This window comes from Podarcis muralis, chromosome 3 (assembly GCF_964188315.1).
Source record: "Podarcis muralis chromosome 3, rPodMur119.hap1.1, whole genome shotgun sequence".
In the NCBI taxonomy this organism is placed as follows: domain Eukaryota; kingdom Metazoa; phylum Chordata; class Lepidosauria; order Squamata; family Lacertidae; genus Podarcis; species Podarcis muralis.
Genome location: NC_135657.1, coordinates 45581270 through 45600956, shown reverse-complemented (window position 1 = coordinate 45600956; position 19687 = coordinate 45581270). Strand labels below are relative to the sequence as shown.

Here is a 19687-nt window from a genome sequence, read left to right as displayed (position 1 = left end):
TGAAGGATTTGATCATGAAAGTCTGTGTTTTATGGATATGTACTTCAAACATCAAGTGGATATTACAAGGATCAACGAGCAGCTTGGTAGTTCTAAGGGAACATCAAGAAATTTATAAAATGTAGGATTTGTGATAGGAATCTGTAGTTTATTTATTCCTTTTACTTGTCATCCATCAAGCCCTGAGGCCAAGGGCAAACAATGTTGTTGCACAATGATACAAAGGTCTCTTTATATCATTCTACAATAAGGTTTTTTTCTACATTGATCTTTCAAGCAAGTTCATTTAGGCTGCAATCCTGTCCATAGTTTCATGGGAATAAGTCCCATTGAACTTCTGAGTATACATGCTTAGAGTTGCACCATCAGCCAAACAGGATTGACCATTCATTGAAGAAGGAGTCTGTGTCTTGGATCCTAAGAAGTGTGAACAGAAAGAGGTTTTCAGAAGGAAAGCTCTCCCAACCATGCATCCTATGCAGAGGATGCCTAGCCAGAGGGTTGGGAACATTCAAACAGTAAAAAGTCTCTACAGTGAAGGTTAAAGACAAGCAAAAACAATTTGCTTAATTAGAGCAGGAATCAGAGTGATGCAGTTCTTCATCACAGTTATTCCAGTGGGGAATGCTTAAACATGTGCTTAAACTCTCCCATTAAAATCATAGGATTTTTTATTTTTAACACTGACTGGATCATTCCGGTTCATTTTTAGCCCACCTTTTCTAAAATAAAATAAATACATGTAATAAAAATCAAATATACAAACACCATGTCTTAGAACAAAATTGTGTTGTTTCAAGTGAGTGTATTTTTTTTATTAAAGTAAATTAAACTAATCATTTGCTATATTAACTCTGGCAGCTAGAATACCAGTCAAAATAGTTATTCCAGGAAATATTCAGAAAAGCTCAGATTTTGACAGATCTCTACTACAGAACAGTAGTTCTACAAATATGGGGCAACCACCAAGAGCATACCATTGGTACAGGATGATGCAAGCAATAAGATGCTGACAGTTGATCTTAATGTTTATGGTAGTACCAAGACACGAGCGGCTTTTTAATGCTGAAGGCAAGATACTGAATTGTATCCAGAAGGCAACAGGGAACTAGAAGAGGCAGCCCAACATCTGCCTAGACCAATGAATTGGGAAGCTGTGGCCCTCTAGATGTTATTGGGCTACAACTTCCAAGAGGCTGCAAACCTACAGGCAGATACTGATGATCATTTTAGCACATAATTTGCTACGCAGTTGCACCCAAGAGTTGCTTGGTCATCTATGCAGGCCGCAAATGTATTGAATATTGTTGCTCTTCTCAGTTTGGTGGGCCAATCTACGTGTCTGGTGAAGGCGATATTTTCAGAAGCTGTGGAATGGAATTGAAGTAAACCTTGGTCAAGAAGACTCTGGCTCATCGTTTAAGCATGCCTGAACATCTGCTTTAAAGGCAGAAATGTCTGTGTCTGCCTGGACCCTGCTGGATCATGAGAAATGGAAAGCTTGGCAATGCTTTAGACAAGCTGAGATCACAAAGAAGATATAAGGTGTTCTACTCCCCACAGCCAGCAGCACTAGGCTGGCAAGGCTTTAGTCAAGCTGAGATCATGCCCCAGGATGAAGACGACTTGTTGGCAGTTTTGAACGGCCTTCATGAGGTTCCTTGTACCCCAGTAAGGTTCAAGAATATGTTAGTCCAACCAAACAATTAAATAAAAACAAAACACTTGTTCTACAGGAGTTTGCTTCTGGTGTCATTTACTAATACAGAACTGAAATTTAGTAAGAAAAGAGTGAATCAGAAGACAGGAAAATGAAGAGGTGCAGAGAGATCAGAAAGAGATTACCTCCATGCTAGAGCTCACATTGCTTGATTTTATTTTTGCTTTCTAATACATTTCTGCTTGTTGAGGTCTTTGGAGCCCAGCTTGCCTTTTTGCCTTCTCTCGGAGAGAAGGGGTTTCTTGTTTTGAGCATGTCCTTCCTCTAGCTTTAGAAGCTACTTTAGCAATTAATTCTGAGCTAGTCTTTTGGGGTCTAGACGTCTGGTGCGTGCATGGTTTTGACTATATGCAGTTTTTATATCATTTTGTTCCTTCCAAAAATCCTTTTAATTTTAGTTTATTCTGTTTATTCCCTTGTGAAGCTCAGACTTTACTATTCCAATTTAAAACATTTCCCCCTATTTTTACGTGAACTTATTTCCCATTAGTACCATTCTGGATCCTATACGCTGGATTCATGTTCGGCAGCTTCTCCTCAGAGCCTACAGAAGGCAGTTTCAAAATTCCTGCTTGGATTGTTAGCTATAAAGCACTTGTTAGCTATAAGGCAATTTTGGATTAGATTGCTATATGGCCAAAAAAAATAAACACTAAGCTTTTAACTAGTTTGGATTGCTGGAAGTTTTAGGAGGATGCAAGTTAGGGCTTAGAAATATTTGTGTTTTATCAGTAGATGTTAGGTTAATTGGTTTGTATATGATCTGTATGGGATATCTTCGGGTGAAGAAAAGGCTAAGGAGTAAACCCTACACAAATCTGGAGTCCGTAATATGGTTGGATGGAACCTTGCACGCCCCCTTCTAACAACTCCTGCAGCCAAGCTAGTGCCAAATGTATTGCTCCGTTTTCCTTTGGACCACATCAGCAAGGCCGAGAGGGAGGCCTTATCCCAGGCTTCCTCAACCTTGGCTCTCCAGATGTTTTTGGCCTACAACTCCCAAGATCCCTAGCTAGCAGGACCAGTGGTCAGGGATGATGGGGACTGTAGTCTCAAAACATCTGGAGGGCCAAGGTTGAGGAAGCCTGTCTTATCCCAAAGACCTTTCATAAACACTGCCAAGGCTTGCAACCCAGGGAAGTCACTTTGGTGCTGCTAACACAGCAGTTTGACTTGACCCCCAGAGACTCACTCCACTGTCTCTTGAGACAGATGGATGCCAACAACATATTGTCATCATTTCAGCACGAGTTAAATCTAAAAACTCCCCTGAAATGATGTGGGAGTTCTCCTTTTGCTTTATCTTCTGAGCCTTCAACACTGAACTTCAGTACTGGAATCATAGCATCATTCTACTTAACAACTGTGGAATTAGGAGAGGCAATGTGGTGTAGTGGTTAGAATGTCAGACTAGGATTTGGAAGACCAGGGTTCAAGCTCATTGTGTACCCTTGGGCCTGTTGCTGCCTCTCAGCCTAACCTACCTCACAGGGTTGTTGCAGGGATGAAATGAGGCAGCACCATGTACGGTAAGTTAAGTTCCTTGGAGGAAAAAGGTGGGGTGTAAATGCAATGTAAATAAACAGTGAATGGGAGAGTTGTGATGCAGAACACTTCCCTGAATCCCTGGGACAGGAGTCAGAGGGACAAACTCTTTCATTAGCAGTGGGTCTGATGCCTCCTCAGCTTTTGCTTAAACATCAGGGGCAGCATCCTGGCTGGCCAGTAAACTACTATCCTTTGTTTGCAATTATTCAAACTTTCCTGCTGTCAAGGGAGGGCCTAAAAAAATCATAATCTAGTAGAGTATCATCAAGGTTATCCTCCCCAAGACGAGAAAGTTTTTCTTTGTGAAAACCTCTTCATCTTCAGAATCTTCCATTTCCATCTAAGTGTAAGGCAAATTCTGAGGGAGAAGAATAAAGAATAGTTAGGGGGACTGGAAGGGAACTTCAGAGCATAACATTCAAGTTCAGTCCTCAACTATTCAGTGTAAAACTCCTGATAGGAACTTGGGTTTTACAAGAACACTTCATTATAATGAGTGGGGTAGCATGAAAGAAAGGCAGGACTTGCATAGCAAGGATCCTGGGTAACATAAAAAGCAGTCACAGGAAAGTGACAGTGCCTACAAAACACTCACTCACCCACACTTTGGTTTCCTTCCAATTACTGCCCCCAGGTCACTGGAGTAGAATTAAAGAACCCATTTTCTAATATAACTGACTTGAAAATAAAATCTGACCACTCATGTGCTTGTAGGATGGGATTTGTGCCAAAAATAAATGCAAGTTGGTCAATATTTGTGTAACCTAATAGGGTGCTTATGGAACCCTTTGATTCCGCTCCCCCCCCCCAGCTTCAAATACCGTAACTAAATTTACCTGAAGCCATCTTTACGGAAATCGGTACCAGTGGCGTAGCGTGGGTTGTCAGCACCCGGGGCAAGGCAAGTAATTTGCGCCCCCTAACCCATGGATTTGCGCCCCCTAACCCGTGGATTTGCGCCCCCTAACCTGTGGATTTGCCCTAACCCCAGATGTTGCGCCCGGTGCAGCCGGGCCCCCCTGCACCCCCCAAGCTACGCCACTGATCGGTACTACCTTTCTATGTACTAATATCACATCTGGGGTTGTTCCTCATTAGCGGAGTAGTTTATGGAAGTAAAGTTTACTACTAAGGCATCAACATGTTTCCTCAAGCGGAGATTTAAAGTTAATTGATGACTCCTCCCGCTGCCTCTCTCAGCGGATGCGAAGGCGTCTCAGTTCTTAAGGTGCAACACACTTTCCCCAAAGTTATTATTATAATCCGCATCCCCATCTAGCCAGGAGGTGCTTTTTAAAAGGGAAAAAAAAGGCAGACGAAGGTGAATCCGGAGAGAGGACTGTTTAGCATGAAGTGCAGCTTGGGGGTGGGGAGAGCACCTCTCCCCCCGCCCCGCACATGGCTCTTCCCCTGCTAAGTTTGGGCTTTTACCTGCAGCTTCCGCTCCCTTCGGAGACTCCTCGCGTACAGCAGGGAGAGCGAGCAAGCCAGCGAGGGCTTCGATCAGGACCAGACCAGGAAGTGGGGAAGGAAGCACCGCGAGGGAGCCTGGATCGAGGGGCTTGCCCGGTCGCAAGGGCCCACGTTCCCCTGGAGCTTCTCCCTCCCCTTCCTCAATGGCTTCTCCCGGGGACCCTCCTCTGCCCGAAGGTAAAGGGCGCCTGCTTTGGGATCTGCCTGCTGCGTCTGGTGGGAAAGGGGCTAGGGGCTGGGCGTCTTTTGTGGCCGGGAGCCTGCGGGCTCTGCCGCCGAGAAGTGGGGCTGGGCTGGGCAAGGGGAGGGAGGCGGGGTCCTGGAGTGGCCGCTGGGGCGGGCCGGAGGGCGGACTCGCTGGGTGGACACTGATCCTCCTCCCCTCGCCCCGCTGCGAAGCCACTCCGCTTGCAGCTCCGAGGCGAGAGGCGGAGGCAGCCATAGCTCGAGCCCTTCTCCGCCTCTGGCCTCACTTTGGTCTTATTCATGCCGCAGATCGCCGACAGGTCTTGGTAGCCCCGACTCCCGCAAACCCATTGCAGAAATCATTGCACGCGCAGTGCTGCGTGGAGAGAAAGAGAGCGTGTGTCCGAGGCTTTCCTTCCTCCTGTACTTTTCGTGCACCGGGAGCAATGCTTAAAAAGCCCTTTCTGTAGCACCTCACCCTCAAAGGACTTGATGAATCATTCACTCATGCACGAACGAAATTAAGCCCTGCAGCATCCCTCTGAAGTGCACAAAATTGTTGCAAAAAATTGCCTTATCCTGTAACTTTTGAGAATTGCTCCCTATATCCTTCAGCAAGAACAAATTTCTACCTGTCCCGAGCGTAATTTAGTTTATAAACGCTTTTCAAGTTAAGTGAGAAAGAGAATGCAGTTGTACAGGTCACACACTTGAGGCACAAGTGACCAGCACACACACACACACACTTTTTTTTAACGGGGAACTTTATTTTAAGAATACAGTGACGCTTCAGGTTACAGACTCCGCTAACCCAGAAATAGTGCTTCAGGTTAAGAACTTTGCTTCAGGATAAGAACAGAAATCGTGCTCCGGCGGCGCGGCAGCAGCAGGAGGCCCCATTAGCTAAAGTGGTGCTTCAGGTTAAGAACAGTTTCAGGTGAAGTACGGACCTCCGGAACAAATTAAGTACTTAACCTGAGGTGCCACTGTATGCTGTTGGACAACATAGGGCCTAAAAGAAGTGTGTCCAGCATTTGCCAAAATCTCTTCAGAAGGTGCCAGAGCCATGCTCTGCGGTGGGAAATCTACAATTTAAGGGCTACTGCAGATACCCGCCCTGCAAAAAAACAAAACCACGAAGGGCAGTGAAGCTACCAAGAGGGCTCTGATCCAAACACTCAAAAGGGTTTGTAGGGAAGGGTAGTCTCTCAGATATCTGGGGCCTAACTTGTTTAGGGCACCTTTCATTAATTCTGTAAACAGACTGGCAACCAACGCAGCTGTTTTAGAACAGGGTTTACAGTATATGAGTTTGAATGGAAACCACAGCCAATAATAATCTGACTAGCTGAAGTTTTGGAGTCATCCTCAAGGGCAGCCCCACATAGATTGCATTGCAGTAATCCAATCTAGAAGTTAACAGAGCATGGAGTACTGTGGCCTAGTCATCTGTGTCCAGAAGAGGCCAGAAGCTGGGGAACCAAGCAGAGCAGGAAATAAGGCTACTAAATAAGCTACTAAAGCCACACTCAAGCTACAAAACCTGCTTCTTCTAGGAGTGCAACCCCACCATTCAGAACAGCCCACCTCCTGGATGCTTCTTCCCCTGTTTGAGAACCTCATCCGAAAGTATCAGAGTAAAGATAATTCTTGCTCCGCTGCTTGTTTTGATACGGCTGAGCTGGAGCCATATTTAAGCTTAGTAGTGCACCAGGAAATTAGAGGTGAACTGAGGACTGGAAAAGTATCCAGTACTTCTAGCTTTGAGTGATACTTATCTATTCTTGCTTATCTTTTTCAGGCTGGCTTTCAGAACTTTATAATTAGTTTGATAGGATGATGAGCATGGAATTTCTTTGATCCAAGCTCTCAATTGCTTCAACTTCAAAACGGTTATACAGTACAAAGGGATGTTGCTAATGAACAGAAACTAAATCACAACATATAGCAGAAATCCATTTCTAAAGATTCTGGTGTTCCAGATAATCTATGCGGGAATAAAACATCTCAAACCTCAGGGGACTTCATTTGAAGTTCATATGCACAGGATTGGGCTGTTTGCCAAAGTAATACCTGACTCTTCCTTACTTCCCTTGGCACTTAGGCCTGGTCTTGGATCCAATTTAAATAGCAAACAAGGCACACAGTACGGTCCTCACAGGAAAGTACAGTACATATAATCTTTTGTCATCATAACAATCCTTTGAGGCAGGCTGAGAGAAAGTGACAGGCCCAAGAAATTTGATGGCCAGGAAGTGGAAGGGGGAGACTTTCTTTCCAGCCACCCCTCCTTACTCTTTTTTCTGCCGCTCCGTTTGAGCTGCAGCTTTTCTGATAGTGGCAAGTGACATTGGTGCTCCTCATGCGTGCAGGTATTTTGCAGCATTCACATGTTGTCATTAAAATTGCAGCCCATATCCCCGCTCCCCATTTAATCCAGATTTACCCTTTCCAGGGGAAATACGATGTTTTGTTGTTGTTTTTTAAAGCATTGCCAGTGACCTATTTGTTTGGAAATTCAGCCTGTGGTCTGGAACTACCCTAGATAGAATGTGGTCTGTTGTTCCCTTCTGGCTGCGCCCTGGCCCTATTCATGGCATAGCAGCGGCTTGTTCGCACTCTTGGTTTAACTAGAATATAAGATTGCTTAGCTGATAAATAAAAATGACAACACAAAAAATACATAGATGATTCAAAATGATATAAGAAATATCATAAGCAAAGTTTGGCAGTTCAGATGTCACAGGAAACTCTGGTTTTAAAAAAATAGGAGAAGAGAATGGGAGGTGCAAGGAGGAAGTGTGCAGGTACATGTCATCTTTCTCATCTGACAAACATGGTAAATGTGGCTTATCAGAATAGGTTTATTCTATCTAAAATGCACTTGTGTTACTCTTGGCAAAAACTGCTTGTGGCAGATGATAATTTTTCATTAAAGTTATAGAAAAATGAAAGTGCTTATGATTTATGATTATTTATTCTGCTAGAATAACAATTTTAAAACCAGAATGTGAAACATTCCTTTGTGTTACAAACTAACACTTGCCTATATATACAATGGAGGCAATTAAAGTAGACTGGAGATGTTGAGAAACACAAATTAAAACTTTCCTTTATTTGTTTCCAGCAGATCAGGCAATGAAAGAGCCAGTAGAAGATACAGACCCTAGCACTTTATCCTCAGAAGAAGTATGTAATTTCCTGAATGTATTGTAATGAAATGTAACCGTTAATTCAATTATTGTAAATGTTGGTTACCATTTTATAGTTTTTAATACTGGCAGAACAGGTTCATAAGTCCCTGGTATTTCAGGACATTTGGTGAAATGTTTCTGTACCAACTATGCAATGGATTAATTCAGAATAGAACCAGACATCCTAAAATATAGGGGGCTGCCACCAAAACCAAGCACCACACAGAAGCCCAGTTCACATATTATAGCTTACTGGGACCATGGGAACGTTGTTGGGTCTGGAAGTTTGAAGTTGCTGTTCATACCCACTTTCAGCACAGTGAAGCATGGCAGCTAAGCCAAGGCGTGTAATCTGGACCTGATACTGTGCTTAAGGTCTCTCCTCTTAAACCTTGAGCCATAACTGAGGTCTGATCTACGGTTACCGGTCATGATTAAGGTGGACAGACTTGAACCTTATTCCTGGGTTTGGGGAACCTACACATTCACATTGTTCTCAGAAGCCATAGTTTGGCTTACTGTGACATGTGAACCAGGCCACTGAGATCCTCCCTTCTCCCACCACAATGCATAACTCAGCTAATTCTATTACCTTCCTATGTATGATACCTTCTCATATGATGTGAAATGGGACAGAGAGGGAAACACTTAGAATAATTAAGCCAAGGTATGGGGCAAGTTGCATTACAAGTATCAAAAGGAGAGAGGGATGCTGTTTTCAGTGGCAGCTCCATGACATCTGTGATTCTACAATTTCTATATCTGTTATCGAAGCTTTCAGACCACCACCATGGAGAAAAGGATGGTGGGTCAGTGGTAGAGCATCTGCCTTGCATTCAGAAGGTCCAAGCCAAGCCCCCTTTTGTCTAAAACCCTGGAGAGCCACTGCCAGTCAGTGTAGACAATACTGAGCTGGATGGACCAATTGTCTGACTTGGTGTAAGATAGCTTCCTAGCTTCTGAAGCCCACTAAAGGGTTTAACAAAGCTCCGTTTGTTTCTTCCGTGTTCCTTCCTGTCTTGGACTGCAGAAACAGGAGGATTGTGGAGTACCTAGCAAGCTGCCATACATGGCAATTCACACTCTGTTCAGTTTGGTAGGCCTGATGTAGAGGAATGGAAAAAGACAGTTTTACAAGGCAACAACAATTAAGTTTGTCAAAATATATCTGATGGCATATTTTGTCTCCCCATCTTTTGAACAGACAAACAAGTACCCTGTTCAAGACACAGCACTACCAAAAGGTAAGTGCAGAAAATTGTAGTAGCTATATATTTGTAATTATCTAAAACTTTCCTAAACTATGCAAAATAAGTGTGGTTGTCACTTGATGTGGAAAATATACATTGAAATGTCTCTAAAGCCAATGTAGAAAAGTTTGTTTTTAAAACACTTAATTACTGTCTGCATACCAAGTGACCACACATGGAACATCACATGGGGTTATTCAGGTTATCCCTTCTCATTGCAGTCCTGCCCAAGATGCTGCTTGGGAGCGGGAGTGGAACTCAGGGAAATCTATGGGGATATTGTTGGAAGTGAAATTGGCAGTCCCTCAATCTGTGTGCAAAAGTGCCTTCACACAGAGGAATGGACTGTAGCTCGGCAGTGGAGCAACTGCTTTGAATGCAGAAGGTCCCAGCTTCCATCCCCAGTAGAGCTGGGAATGTTTGAGAGGAGCTTAGACAACACATCACTTTGGACTTTTGGATGAAAGCAGCAGAAGGAGCAGGCAGGTTGCCTTGGTTTAAAGCAGGAACCAGGGAGTGACCTCTCTTCTCGTTTGCTGCACTTGGGAGAAAGATGGCTTCCTTTCTTGCAGCACCTAAAATATCTCTCTCCACCCCTTAGCCTTGCTATTTCTGCCCCATCCCCATTGCTACCCTTGCTTTCCTTCCACCTCCCACTCTGAGCTCGATATTTCTTGTGCTCCCAGCCCTTAAGCTCTTTCTCCCCTTCCCCATGCCTCCCTTTCTTTCCCTTCCACCCTCTAATCCAGGGGTCAGCAACCTTTTTCAGCCGTGGACTGGTCCACTGTCCCTTAGACCATGTGGCGGGCCAGACTATATTTGGGGGGGGGGGATGAATGAATTCCTATGCCCCGCAAATAACCCAGAGGTATAAAAGGACACATTCTACTCATGTAAAAACACACTGGTTCCTGGACCGTCCACAGGCCAGATTGAGAAGGCGATTTGTCCGCATCCGGCCCCCGGGCCTTAGGTTGCCTACCCCTGCTCTAATCACTCTGTTCCCTCCACCCCCAGCTCCTCACCATGCTCTCCCCCACAGCTATTGCACCACCTAAACTCTTGCGTGTTTGTGCAAAAAGTTTGCCTCTGTGTAAAGTGTGTTATGCCTATTATGATCTCTGACTGCACCTTTTCCCCAGTCACCCTGCTGCTAGGTGACCTGCCCTGCCCTGCCTTTTCTCCTGTTCTTCACTCCAGCGGCCCCAACCTTCTTCTGTGCCACCAGACATTGTGAACATCTTTTTTTAAAAAAATAATCATGCATGCATGGCTCGCTCCTGTTTGCCTTTTGCAACACATGTACATCAATTTTTTGCCCTCTCCCCATCACCAGCAGAAGGGAGCAGCATTATATTTTAAGGGCAATAGACAGTTTAGGCTTAAGCATGTCTTAAGTATTCAGAGGTGAATCCCATTGAGCAGTAGAGAGTCTGGAACTTCGGTGGGAACAGCACCATTAACAGCTCACAATACAGGCAAGTCCCAACCAGGCCTCCCACCACTCCAGACAGCCTGGGGCGTCAAGAGACCTCATTCAAGAATGTTTAATTTGATATCCAATAAAAGTTATCATTAATTAGAGGGTTGTTTGGAAATTTTGTTTTATGTGATTTTGTTTTAGAAAAACCATGTAAACTGTCTTGGAAGGGTTATGCCCTGAAAGGTGGGTTTGACACATTCTAAATGCATGCCAAAAGAGCTTCATTACTTCCTAGTAAATGTGATTAGAATTGCAACATTGGTGTCACTTTTGCTGTAACTTTAACCAAGTGTAACATTAGGTACAGGAATTCAATGAAAATGCTTGAGTTTTTTTCTAGTGCAAATAGTAGGCATGGGGAGCAGGATTGTGGCCACAGCAGGACATGCAGTGGTGCAGACCAAAAAATGTCCCCACCATGCTCCTGTTTGAATTGAGAAGAAAGCTTCTGTTGGTAGTTAAACTGCCCACCTGCAGAGGCACAATCCTGCTCCCTGGCAACTGTGATTTACATAGTTCAAAGTGCCTGTTAGCTGGCCCATCAGATTAATTGCTGCAGAATGAGTGCTGTGCCTCAGCAACACCATAGAACATTTTATTATTCTATTGCAGTTGTGGCCTGTGCCTTCTGTTTCTCCTCTGTCTCTCATCGTGTCAAGCCCAGCATCTTAAAATTGAGTAGACAAGACTGGAGTTAATAGCATTAATAGTACAAAGTCCCGTTCCCTGCCAAATCCTGTGTAAAGTTGGACAAGATTGATAGATAGAGCATTTTTTTGCAAATCAAATGGGACTGGGTATTTAAATGCAACTTTAAATGCAATAAGAGTAAGACAGGTGTTTTGGGAGAGGTGTTTAGCATAACGAATGGTGGTGATTCTTCACTCATAATGCACATGCACAGAGTGGGATGCTGTTATTGTTGTTTTTAATCCATGGCCTCCATGTTGTGGGGAGCCAGTGAACCGGATGTTGTGCCCCCTGGTATAAATTGCCTCTTTTGCAATATGTAGAGCTCTTGGCAAGCCATTGCTGGTTTTGCTAGTATGTGTGGAACTGCACAGCTGGCTTCTTGCCCTGATATATAAATTGTCGTCATAATCTAGCTGAATTTTAGTAAGCAAAGATGGTGAGAGCTGAATGTGTCTAACACTTCAGAATTTGCCTTTTTAGACGATGAATACCAAACAGAAAAAGTGACGTTGGAAATAGCATCTGTTAACATTAGGAGCCTGACATCTGATTCGGGTCTCATACAACAGGTAAGATGTTAATCTAGCATGTTTTGCTGATACATAAAGCTTAATTAACATTTTTTGTGTCCCAACAGCTTACTACTAGTTCAACAGAAGTCTTGTTTTAGTCTGGTGTTCAAAAGATAAAAAGGGGAAAGAGATGACACAAAGCCATGGAAAAGCCCTCAACCCCCAGGCAATCCCAGGTCAACATCTATCTCATATTTGAAGCATGGGCACCTTGGGTCTCCAGTTAAGATCTTAACAGGTGGTCAGGATCATATGGCAGCAAGCAGCTCTCAAAGAAACTCCCACACTGTTGGAGGCTCTGTAGCAGGGGTAGGGAACTCCTGGCCTGTGGACCAAACATGGTCCTCCAGGCCTGCCCATTTGGCCCACAAGGCCCTTTTCAGGAAGCCATGCCCATCTGCCCCACCCCTGACATACTCTGTCCCAGCTTCTGCCAGCCTAGCAGTCCGAAAACATACCAGTGCAAGTAGATAAATAAGTACCCCTGTGGTGGGAAGGTAAACAGCATTTCTGTGCACTCTGGCTTCCATCACAGTGTCCCGTTGCACCAGAAGCAGTTTAGTCATGCTGGCCATGTCGCCCGGAAAGCTGTCTGTGGACGAACACCAGCTTCCTCAGCCTGAAAAGTGAGATGAGCACCACACCCCATAGTCGCCTTTGACTGGACTTAACCGTCCAGGGGCCCTTTATCTTTGCCTTACCTATATGATGTCAGGTATGGTCTGGGTAATGGTGGGTCCTCAAAGGTGTACATAAGTGTAAAGTTTCCAGTTGTTCCTTTGATCCGACGAGGTGTGCTCCCACCAATTATTTAGTTAATGGGTGGAGGGGAGCATGCCTTCAATCCCCTCATTTGAAGAAGAAATGCATGAGGGAAAGGGGGTCTGAAAGCTCCTTTGTAAACATCTTCATGAGAAGATGTTTGCAAGGGGCTGTTTGAAAACCCCAGTTTTCTTTGAAGTCCCAACCATCAAGGCTTCAAAGGAAAGCATCACTAGATGTCACTATGAAGCCTGTATGCTGAGGTCTAGCTACTGGTCCGATTAGGTGCTGGGTCACACCCTATTCTGGGCTCTGTTATGGCAGTGTGGGTGAGGCGCTCATTAATGCATAACCTCACCCACTTCTCATGGAAGTAAACCAGAGGCCATTTTTTGGTGTTAGGTTTGGGACTGGTGTGAAGTGGTGCTCTCCGTGGGGATGTGGTCGTGGTTTGGAGGATTTGATGCAAGTGTGCTCCTCCTCTGTGCCCCACCCCCATGACTACATCCCATTTTGGCTGTTTTGCTCCTGTACTTTCACCAGTAGAATGTTCTATTAGCATATTCTGTGTGGTTTCACTGATGTACTTTTTGTGCTAATGTGTCTCAAGTTCTTCAATGCAGTAGTGCTTCCACCAAATCCTATAGCCCCTCAGCTGGCTGAACTTGAGTACAGGATTGTACCCTTAGGGAACAAAAGGTCTTCGTCAAAAGCAACACATCATATTAAACTGGCTTCTGACTTCAGTTGAAGTGTGTATGTGTGTGTGTGTTTTAAAGCAGTGAAACTGATTTCCCTTTACAAATGTCTCAGTGTATTTGCAGAAGCTACATTTTGCCTTTAGGGTGTACTGGTTTTTCTCATCTTCCAACTCATGGAAGGCAAATTTGTAGTTCTGTCTGGTCTTGCAATTTATTAATAGGCAATAAAAATGATCTTGTTAAATGGCAATGTTTTAATAGCTGGTTACTTCTCTTACAGTATAAACATACACTGACTAACATGCACCAAAATGGACACAACTGTATTTGAAGTTGATTTAGAAGTAATTGCATGTGAATTAATCTTTTATTGAATTGGTGGAGTTTGTGGCATGTCTTGACAGGAACAGCTGAGCTCCTACCTACCACTCTGGCATTGAACTGCAGCCTGCTTGTCTGGCTCACAAGACACAAAGCTAAACTACCACAAGGGACAGGGGGCTGTATATGTATGGCAGCACACACTGTAATGGGAGGATCTCATGTTGTTGTCTTGTTGTCAAGGTGGGGGGCCACCTTGGGTTTAGCGAGAATTCTTAGATATTATGCAAAATTGGGTGTTTTAATATAAATCCAAACAAAGCAATATTTTATCCTGCTTTTGCAGTTTGCTCTGAAATGCCAATCTGGCACACAGTATACTAATTTTATCCTGCTTTAGCTTCATTCTTCCTGTAAAGTGTTCTTGTTGATACGATTCAAAGACTCTGGTAGGTCAATTCCATTTGAACACAAAGAGGTTAATTTGGGGTGCCATAGTTTTCAGCAGGGTTGAACAGCATGAGCCAATGATTCACTTGACTTTGGAAAACAGAGGGGTACATCCCACTATGCTCTACTAGGTGTTGCCATCCCCTTTCACATTAGATTACCCATTTAGAGTTTCATCTTGGATTTATTCATCTGCTACAGGATTGATATCTAGTTGTCTTCCTTGGTCACCGTGGGAGATACTTGATATTTAGTGTCTAGCTCTTTCCAAAGGCATCTGACTGGTGTTGGAAAACATACTGCTGGACTAGATGGATCCTTGTTCTGAACCAGAAGGGTGGTCCTTATGTCCTTAGTAAAGAACCGATGGCTGTAGGGCATGCCTCCAGGCCTCTGGGATTATCAGACAATCCTCAGGACACAATCCTCTTAAACGTTCCAGACAGCATTCTAGACTACAACTGGGACCAGCAGCAAACTGTTGCAGGGTTGCCATTCACAGTCAGCCATGCCCTGCCTCCAGGATATTCTATTCCATTCTCCTACCTACAATGGTCAGTTAGCATTCTGTGACTACCAGGCACGCTGAGTTCCCATTGGGCTATTTTGGGGTGGTGGGGCAGGGTCCCCTACTTAGGATTCTTCCTAAATACTTTTTGTGCTTGGAGTTTCCCCAAGTCTGCTGACACCTCCCTTTTGTGCACGGGTGCTGCCATTTTGGGTACAATGAGCAGTAGCACTCATGCCTGGACATTGGAAATAGAAGGATTGATATTGCAGTGCTGACTCTCCACCGAAGTTCTGACTCTCTTAACACATGGCATTGTCTTTTCTCTCTGTCCATTCCCTTAAATCGATTGCCAGTATTTCTCCCTACAAAGTTACAGTTCTGGTCATGTTTCTATCAGTTCCTGCTATCTCTATTCTGGAGAAAGTCCACCAGCGTCTCAGCAACCAGAAGCAACACACACTATCATATCCTGTCTTGTTTTCTTCGTTTTAAATAGCTCTTAATAGCTCAGCCGGTAAAGCATGGGACTCTTAATATTCCCAAAATATTTCTGCATTGCAGGGACTTGGACTAGATGACCCTCGTGGTCCCTTCCAGCTCTACAGTTCTATGCCAAAACTTTAGGAGAGCTGGGAAAAACCACAGTAATGGCAGTACAGTCATACTTTGGATCCTGAACACCTTGCGAGTTGAACATTTTGGCTCCCAAACACCACAAACCTGGAAGGGAGTGTTCCAGTTTGCGAACATTCTTTGGAACCCGGATGCTCAACATGGCTTCTGTGGCCTCCGATTGGCTGCAGGAGCTTCCTGCAGCCAATCGACAGCCGCACCTTGGTTTCTGAACATTTTGGAAGTCAAACGGACTTCTGGAACATATTCCATTTGACTTCCGAGGTACGACTGTAGTAAATTTTCCCCCTGCCCTGCCCCAGCCCTGGGATACAGATATCAGCTGAGCAACATTTCCAAAGATTTCAGTGAGAAATCCTTAGTCGACTGGTGTCTAGGGTTTATGCAAATCTGACAATATAAATAAAAGTTATTTAGTACTGGAAAAGAGAAATCCAGTGAGGGAGAAGCCTCTTGATTATGACTACAACTCTCTCATTAGCATGTAACATTTCACCAGAGAGAATGGTGCAGGGAACACTGACTTTCAACGGAGATAAAAATGTGTAGGATTCTGCCTGCCCCTTCTGCGGATTCTGATTATCCCCAGAAGACACATTAGGCATTGTGTGCATAGTTGCCATGGCCGTAGCACATACATTATCTATGTAGCTTATTTGGAATGGATTTACTGATGCAGTTAAGCGTAGGTGGGCAAGGTGTCTGGTTACAGTGTCTTATATAACTACATAGTTTACCTGTATTTGCATGCACAACTTACGATCTGATCCAGAGTGTTTTCTGATACTCTTGGGTGAATGAAGCTATACAAAAGGCAACTGTATTTTCCTGAAGATACCTCAAAGGGAAAGCCCCTCGTTGCTCTAATCTTTAAAACCTAAAATAAACAGGGAAAGGGTTTTCTTCATCTGGGTTTATAGCCTTTTCGTAATAGTACAAGCTGTTGCTGCTGATCTGTTGCCATCGCCAGGGTCCTTCTTGGCCTAACCTTACTGCTGAGAAATGTTTGTCCAAATCATTTAAAGCCTTGCATAAAATGGTTAATCTCACCCGCTCATCTCCCCCCCCCCCCCAAAGCAATAGCTACTTACGTATTTCTCTAGATTCAGGCCTCATAGGTTGATAAATTAAAGTTCCTTTCCCTGGAACAAGATTTTAAATCAACATTACTTTTTTTTGCAGCCAGAAGAAGATGATGACAGCCAAAGTAGTACTGGTGAATCACCTACAGGTAATGCAGTGCCCCTAGCCAAATGAACTTAGTGCCTGGATTGAATTTAGAACCGCCAGCAAACAAAGGGAATTATCTTTATTACGTTGATTGTTAAAAAAAAACCAAACACTTTTATCTTACACAACTGTGCTCTATTATAGCATAGTTACTTAGATCAGACTTTAACAAAATGTTTAGTGGTTGCTCAAGGTGTCTTTTAAAAGTGATCCTGTAAGGTGGAGACATGCAGAAAATTAATATTAATATTGAACTTGTTTGTCCAGATAACTTGCATGAGTAGCAGCATGTCCAGGCCACTTCATCGGGTATCATGGTAGTATGGTAGCATAATCAGCTCTGTTGGATTTAGCTAGTCAGAGCTCAGCAGTAGAGCACATGGGTTGCACACATGATGCTTCTGCTGTCTCCAGTTAATAAGATCTCACAGAAGTAGTCTGAGATTTTGGGAAGCCACTGCCAGTGAGAATGGACAATGCCAATCTAGATGGGTTAATGATCTCAGTAGACGGCTGCTTTCTGTGTCTGTATGCTTTCTATGTTCTCTGTGTAGTGCATAAGAAAACCATAGATATGCTCATTTATTTCAGAAACAGTTTGTGTAGGGTTCCCATATGTCTGGGAAACCCCAGACATGTCCTCTTTTGGGGGGGCCAACATGCCCATCCGGGCAGATTTTTACATTTTAAAGGAAATGTCTGAGTTTTGAGGGCTTGGGCGGCTCGGGCTGCTCTGCACACCGCAGCCACTGCTAGCCTGAGCTGGGGAAAGAAGCAAGCGGGCACCCTTATTTGCTCTTCAAGATATGTCAACCCTAGTTTGTGAAGCATATTATTTTTCAGAATTGCAAGTATTGGCCCAATTCAGATGGGTTTGATAAGCCATGGCTTTGTATCCAGAATACAGCTCTATATCTTGAAGAAAACTCTTAAATCTCAGTTTCCTGGCTCTGGTGTCATGAAACTTTGGCTTAAGAAACCAATAAAGTTTTGTTGAATCCGCACAGTGGAGGGGAGAGGGGAAGGAGGGAGCACATAGGTAAATGGCTCATTCCCAGTTTGATAAACTACAATTCATTGATCAGTACAGCTGAATGAGGCCATTGAGTTTTATGTGCCACAAAGCTAAGGAATAACTCCAATATAATAACTCCAATATAATTGTACTTCTAGCTCTGAAGAAGTCATGTACAGAAAATGGCACCTGCTCCTTATGTTTGTCTCGCCAGCCAACCATCAGTGACCTGCTCAATGATGAGGACTTGCTGTATATGATGAGGATAAAGTTGGATCCTGCCCACCCTACAGTGAAAAACTGGAGAAACTTTGCAAGCAAATGGGGAATGACCTACGATGAATTGTGTTTCCTGGAACAGAAACCACAGAGTCCCACCTTGGAGTTTTTGCTACGCAATAGTGACAGAACTGTGGAGCAGCTGATTGATCTCTGTAAATTATATCAAAGAGTTGATATTGAGAAAATGCTGCTGAAGTGGGTGGAAAAAGAATGGCCAAAGAGACGGCATGGAACCTATCAGAACAACTACTAAGTGAAAGAAAATGTCCAGTCCACATTACTTCCATGGTGTAAAATTGAAAGAGTAACGTAACTCTGTTCAGTTTGCTAAGTGTGCATGTGTAGCTTTCCTTTGTTAGTGAAAGGAACCACATTCATTTTTGCAACATAAAATGTTTACTGTATCTGTGTACCTAGCCTTTGCAACAAGACACGGGTGATCTTTAAATATGCATCAGCTCAATGCAGCAAAAGAAGAATGACAACCACAATACACTATTTGGGCTGACTTCACAGTTACTTCCTTCAAACAAACTGAACTATAATTAATTCCCATTTTCACGGAGAAAATAATGAAAGTGAAGAAGGAAAAGGGTCTGGACTCCTCTTTAAAGGGCCCATACCTGTACTGCTGGGGCCTGTTCCACCCCACCGTAGTTGCCTCAGCCATAGAGAGAAGAAAGCAGACCATACCAGCACTGGAATATCCTCATTTATTTAACCTAGCCCGCTAATTCCTGTGGGGATATATTTTTGTACTTCTAAAGATATATGTGAACTGTACAGAAGTAAGGCATGTGCTTCTGAAGAAAGCAGTCTAGGGGCACCCAAGGTTGGCTTCCTTGGGCCCTGACAACCTCCAGAGCCCCCTCATCCTGCCGCTACCCATCTAGCAGCCCTGAGTGAGCTGGCAGTGAAAGGAGCAAGGAAGAAATGGACCAGCACTCACCCTCTCCTTAGGGTGTGGATTAGGCCTAAAGGACAGGACAAATGGATGGGCAATGTCAACAGTAATAAGAAGGACGTGGGACTATTTGAAGTGGGGTTCCTGAAGGCATCTAGCTGAGGGTCTTCCAAAACCTGGAGCTGACAGTGGGAGTATGTAGTCCTCTTTGCCTTATGTTTGTTTCAATACAGTTTTACTGCTACAATTAAAGGTCCTGGACTATGAGTGGGTGACATAGAAAATTGTGGCCGCTTCCCTTTGCTGTTGCTTCTGAAAGCTATGATCAGCAATTGCATTCCCTTGACTTAAGGTTGGTTTCTCTTCCCCGCCCCCCATCTGTATTCTTGAGTATTAGATGTCATCCAGATCTTTCAAGTTCTAACCTGCATAACGAAAATAAACTCTGAACATTTTATGTTTGGAACAGCTTTGTATTTGGAATCGTGTGCTGTTTAGATACTCTGCTTTAATAAATTAATTTTGGGCAAGTATTATAAACAACATAGTCATTATATAAATTTGTGTTTAAATAAAGCAATACCTTTAGGGTGTGCAATCCTGTATTGCAAGTAAAATAAATTGCATACAGTATTTAGTTCACAGAGAATTGTCAAGAGCCAGTAGCTCTAGCTTGTTTCAGATTATTCAAGTTCACTGTAGTGTCTCTGTAGTTTTAGATCTTTTAGCTTCTTTGAATTAAAGTGGTTAAATCTCAAA

At 43.7% G+C, this 19687-nt stretch overlaps 1 protein-coding gene and 2 long non-coding RNA genes across 5 annotated transcripts in view; 2 read left to right on the top strand and 1 right to left on the bottom strand.

Annotated features, from left to right (window-relative positions):
• The window catches only part of LOC114594419 (uncharacterized), a 12532-nt gene extending 11107 nt beyond the window's left edge, over window positions 1-1425 (top strand). For both annotated transcript variants that reach the window (XR_003705975.2, XR_013392189.1), the window contains exon 3: window positions 1321-1425. This is a non-coding gene — a long non-coding RNA (uncharacterized LOC114594419). The remainder of the gene's footprint in view (window positions 1-1320) is intronic.
• On the bottom strand, window positions 654-4839 carry LOC144327241 (uncharacterized). Its single transcript, XR_013392188.1, has 2 exons — window positions 4700-4839; window positions 654-3626 (listed from the first exon to the last, which is right to left on the bottom strand). It is a non-coding gene; the product is annotated as an uncharacterized LOC144327241 (long non-coding RNA).
• On the top strand, window positions 4785-19687 carry EDARADD (EDAR associated via death domain). 2 transcript variants are annotated; one of them, XM_028724085.2, is made up of 6 exons: window positions 4785-4918; window positions 8055-8116; window positions 9326-9365; window positions 12028-12116; window positions 16680-16728; window positions 17901-19687. In XM_028724085.2, the coding sequence occupies exons 1-6, from the start codon at window positions 4885-4887 to the stop codon at window positions 18275-18277; spliced, it is 651 nt and encodes a 216-aa protein (XP_028579918.1). In that variant the 5' UTR covers window positions 4785-4884; the 3' UTR covers window positions 18278-19687. The 2 variants fall into 2 exon arrangements, with proteins under 2 accessions (XP_028579918.1, XP_028579919.1); XM_028724086.2 differs by having other exon boundaries at window positions 4802-4918; window positions 8058-8116.